This window comes from Oncorhynchus masou, chromosome 29 (assembly GCF_036934945.1).
Source record: "Oncorhynchus masou masou isolate Uvic2021 chromosome 29, UVic_Omas_1.1, whole genome shotgun sequence".
Classification (NCBI taxonomy): domain Eukaryota; kingdom Metazoa; phylum Chordata; class Actinopteri; order Salmoniformes; family Salmonidae; genus Oncorhynchus; species Oncorhynchus masou.
The window spans coordinates 8140831-8146438 of NC_088240.1; the positions used below are offsets into that span (position 1 = coordinate 8140831).

A 5608-nucleotide genomic window follows, 5' to 3' on the forward strand; every position below is an offset into this window, starting at 1 on the left:
CTGAAAATGACTTTGACAGAAATGTGCTGATGATACAAGTCAAGAGATGTGTTTAGGATCCTCTCTTCCTGAAGTAAGTATACCTCAGACGTATCTTTAAAGCTCATTGCTGCTTTTCAATGGCATGAAAGGATGATCGCTTGAATATCACTGGGAATTGAGTGCCAAGCATCATGGTGGCTTTCATAGTAGCACTATGTAAGAATTAGCTAACGTGTGATTACTATGACTACATGATTGGATATGCAGATGATTTTGTCTAAACTAGCACAATATATTTGTAGGACACCGTTTGCCATCCTAGTGGAGATGCATATTGATTCAGTTTCTTCTGTAAGCCATTATAATGAACAAAATATAATAACAATTGCTTGTTTATATAGCTTATCATTCACATATTATATATTAAACATTATGAGTTAATGAGAAAGTCCAGACGAGTGAAGTTCTTGGTGTGTGACCATAAGAGGCCACAGGCATGGTGTAATTATCTCATCTCATGCAAACCATAATACACATCTCATATTGTTTCAACATTGTGTTTATTCATAAAACAAAACACATTTTTCACAAACATGTTCATACAATAAGACAGAAATCAATATATACATCTTCATAATTGAATCAAATAAAAAATATATACATTCAGTTTTTCATTATACGGCAAGTTCCTTTTCATCCATATTGCATTGTCTACGTTGACCAGTATCTGCTAAATACTACAGTATCTATAAAAATCCAATTGTATATTTACTTAGCAGGTTGCTTACAAAATGGTGGCAACTTCAGATATGGTTGCCATTGTAGTAATATCTTGGTTGTGCTCCTGAATTTCATCAAGTCCGGCAGTAGATTGTCTCTTTTGATGTGTGAAGTAAGATGGGAGGGTGCCGGTGTGATTAGAGAATGTCTGCATGGTGTTTCTTGCTTTGGGAATGCTTGTGTTGTAGCCAGAGTCTTTCCAGGAGTGGGGATAGGCATGTGCATTGTTGTAGACCGGTGCTTGGATAAAACCTATTGTGTATGCATTGTCTCTGGGAGCCTGGAAGCTTTGGGTTGGAATTACACAGTAAGTGCCTTGGCAATCCACAGCGAGGGTGTTAGCGGCGTGGAATGAACCTGAAATAGAACACACACACCCATACAGAATTACTTTCCAAGCCCAAGGAGTAAAGAATCAAAGTGACTGAGAGTCATTCGCTGTTGCTGGGTTACATAGCCAGGTGGGTTCTACACTTTGATGGTGGAAGGGGCGAGTTATCCCGACACAGTGGAATCCGCTGCAGTTTCAGTGCTATATAGAGCTATAAAAATGTCAACTGTTCTCTTCATCATTCTGCTACGAGGAACTGTAAAATTGCAGTACTAAATTGTGAAGGTCGTAAACTCACCTTTGGCCCAGGGCTGGAAGGTGCGAAGGTTCCTCTTGCCTCCATCCCCACTGATGTCAGAGTCACTGTCATTGAAGTCACTGTCTCCTTTTCCACTGTCCTTCACGCTTTGCTGGTCAATGCCACTGCTAATAGAAACAAACATATTAGCCACTGCTAATAGAAACAAACATATTAGCCACTGCTAATATAAACAAACATATTAGCCAGTGCTCATAGAATCAAACATATTAGCCAGTGCTCATGGAATCAAACATATTAGCCACTGATAATGGAATCAAATATATTAGCCACTGATAATAGAATCAAATCTATTAGCCACTGATAATAGAATCAAATCTATTAGCCACTGATAATAGAATGAAATATATTAGCCACTGATAATAGAATCAAATATATTAACCACTGATAATGGAATCAAATATATTAGCCACTGATAATAGAATCAAATATATTAGCCACTGATAATAGAATCAAATATATTAGCCACTGATAATAGAATCAAATATATTAGCCACTGATAATGGAATCAAATATATTAGCCACTGATAATAGAATCAAATATATTAGACACTGATAATATAATCAAATATATTAGCCACTGATAATAGAAACAAACATATTAGCCACTGATAATGGAATCAAATATATTAGCCACTGATAATAGAATCAAACATATTAGCCACTGATAATAGAATCAAACATATTAGCCACTGATAATAGAATCAAACATATTAGCCACTGATAATAGAATCAAACATATTAGCCACTGATAATAGAATCAAACATATTAGCCACTGATAATAGAATCAAATATATTAGCCACTGATAATAGAATCAAATCTATTAGCCACTGATAATAGAATCAAATCTATTAGCCACTGATAATAGAATCAAATATATTAGCCACTGATAATAGAATCAAACATATTAGCCACTGATAATAGAATCAAACATATTAGCCACTGATAATAGAATCAAACATATTAGCCACTGATAATAGAATCAAACATATTAGCCACTGCACGACTGTGTCTGACTACTGATGTTTGCTTTGTTTCCCCTCCTCTCTCTTATGAGCATGCCCCCCCCACCCCCCACTGCAACCTCCCACCCCCTCTCACTGGACAACCACTGTGATCACATGAAGTATGCATTCGGAATGCTAAGTACCTTCCAGTGACTGGTTATGTAAATTCAAAAAATTGGGAGAAAAATAATAATAGTGATTAAAATGGACGTCACACCAAATATGATCAATGTGATGGTATTCTTACCTAATTTGCGGGTAGTATTTGTCCCCTTGCCACACAGATGATGGTTGGAAAGGCTTGGGAGGCAGGAACATCTAAAGAGCAAACACAAGAGAGAACAGGAAGGGAATTCATTTCAGCTACATGGATCAGGAGTAGTACAACACTTTAATGTGTGCAGTTGTATACAAACACTATTGAAAAGGAATCAAATAATTCACCGACCTGGGACTCCAACTCTCCACTTTTCTCTTCATATAGGCTGGACTCATCAAGAGATGAAGAAGTCCTTTCATTGAGGAAACCTCTTGGGTCACCGAACATGTTGGGTTCTGCAGAGTTGAGCCTGGGATGATGCCTGGAGTCAAACAGGCTGTGAGTCACGTCTCTCTTGGAGTCATGGTCCTTCCCTCCTCGGTTCAGTTTGAATGTGATAACAACAATTGCTATGGCAATCAGCAGCAGAGTACAACCCCCGCCGAGTATAATGATTACTACTACTGAAATATCCAAGCCTGCGCTGTCCTCATCACTTGACCGTAATACAATGACAAGTTGGTCGTCTGAGAGCTGCAAGTCTGAGACAACAAAGAGAATGGTGGCACTGCTGGAGAGAGGGGATCTCCCACTGTCACTCAGTGCAATCTTGATTTCCAACACGTCTCCAATAGCAGACGCCAGACCCTGTTTTAAAGCTATTTCTCCAGTGTCTTTATTGATTGAAAATATCTTAGAGTCACCTTGTACAATTCTGTAGCTGAGCTCACCATTCATACCCTCATCCTCATCCTGACCTTTGACCCGTAGTGCCAGATACCCCAATGGTGCATTGACAGGAAGAGGAATTTCAGCAGAGTCATTCAGCATAACGGGAAAGGTAAAATAGGGATAGTTGTCGTTCTGATCAACCACTTTGATTCTGATCACGGATGTGCTTGACAGTTGAGGTGAGCCCTTGTCGTCAGCCTGGATGGTTAATTCAATCTGCTGGAGCGTTTCAAAATCGAAAGATCTCAGGCTATACAATGACCCTGACACTGGGTCTATAGACACATACGTCGAAATGGAAGCCTCCCCGACAACCTCTGAGTCTATGAGTTTATATGACACTTTGGCGTTTTTACCCTGATCAAGGTCACGTGCTACAACAGTAGTTATATATGACCCAGGGATATTATTTTCCAGGACAGAAACTTCATAAATGGATTTGCTGAAGAGGGGGGCGTTGTCGTTCTCGTCCGTCACTCTGATGGTATACTGCTTGATGGTTTTGAAAGGAGGAGTGCCAAGGTCTTCAGCCACTACAGTGAGGTTATACTCTGGGATCGTTTCTCTATCTAAAGTGGTGGTTGTTACAATCATAAAACTGTCCCCGTAGGCCTGTTGTAACTTGAAATGTTCGTGCCCGTGTAGGCTACTGCGCACGTAACCGTTCGAGCCAGAGTCGCTGTCCGAGGTGCTGATTAGCGCCACAAAACTTTCCTCCGCTGCGGCCTCCGTGATGTAAGCCACATCGTCACTCGTCGAGGTCTTTGGCTTGATGGTGATTTCTGGTGCGTTATCATTTACATCTACGACATCAACAACCACTTTGCAAGTCGATGGAATAGAATTAGTGCCTAAATCGGATGCTTTAATTTTCAGTTCATAGGATATCTTCTTCTCGTAATCAACCAATGTTTTTAAAGTTACAGCACCGGAAATCCGGTCTATATTAAAAATACGCATTGCTTCAGATGATGTGTCTTCTACAAATCCATACACTACCTCGCCATTGATACCAGCATCTGGATCAAACGCATGCACCTTAAGCACTTGGTAACCTTCAGGAGAATCCTCGTAAAGTTCAACTTTTAGTGAGTTGTGCTCAAACGTTGGGCTGTTGTCATTAAAATCTAGCACTTTGATATGAACAGTCATCGATCCGGACCTGGGTGGCTCTCCGCCATCTGTTGCCGTCACTTCAACTGTATAGGAATCTTCAGCCTCTCTGTCCATTGCTTTCACAAGCACAAGTTCAGCATACTTCACTCCATCCTCCCTGCTGCGCACATCAACTATGAAATGGCTGGAGGGAGAGATATGGTAACTTTGGATGTAGTTATTGCCGACATCATGGTCAACAGCGATGTCCAACGGGAATCGGGAGTCCAGCTGAACATTCTCGGATATTTCAAGGGTCGTCTCGTTGTGGAGAAACTGGGGTGAATTGTCGTTTATGTCCCTTACCTCGATCTCTACGTGAATCAGCTGAAACTTTTCTTTGGAGAAGGCAACTATGTCGAAGGTGACAAAACACCGCGGGGACCTCGGGCACAGCTGCTCCCGGTCAATTGTTTCCCCAACAGTTAAAAGTCCATCAATCTCCCTCATTTGAATCACACACGAATTGTTCTCCTGCATGAAGCGGAAAGATGTTTGAGGGTCCTCAGCTGGGTCTATCTTTAAATCCTGAGACAGATTTCCAATCTCTGTCCCGGGCGCATCCTCTTCATACGTGTAGTACCTTGTAGTCGTAGACTGAACCGAGTAGAACAGAATAGCAAACACCACGCACTCTCCAACTCCTCGAAACTCGCAGAATCCCATTTTAAAGTGCAATGATGATGACAGAAAACTTCATAAAGAAAGCGAGCTGCAAATAAACTTGTTGTGACGTTGAACTCCCTTGCCACGAGCAACTGGATTGGATATGGTCCAAAGAGAGCGTTGATCTATAAACCTTGATTTATGCAAATTAGTTGACTCACCGACCAATGGCATTGAACTGGCCAGCCAAATGGGGCACGTTTGCTTTCCAGCTGGCGCCAATTGCTACCACCCTTCTCCTCGACAGTGTGCAAATGGTCTTTTTAAATACAGTGCACTCTAAAAAATGCTGGGCTAAAAACAACCTGATTTGGGTTCTTTGGTAACCCAGCAGTGGGTATTGGACAGAACACATGCTGAGTTATTTTTGAACCA

At 41.0% G+C, this 5608-nt stretch overlaps 1 protein-coding gene across 1 annotated transcript; it reads right to left on the reverse strand.

Annotated features, from left to right (window-relative positions):
• Positions 1-766: 766 nt before the first annotated feature.
• Positions 767-5233, reverse strand: LOC135518888 (protocadherin-8-like). The gene is made up of 4 exons (XM_064943841.1): positions 2870-5233; positions 2669-2739; positions 1392-1516; positions 767-1119 (listed from the first exon to the last, which is right to left on the reverse strand). Exons 1-4 carry the CDS (start codon positions 5231-5233, stop codon positions 767-769), a joined length of 2913 nt encoding a protein of 970 aa, XP_064799913.1.
• Positions 5234-5608: the final 375 nt, after the last annotated feature.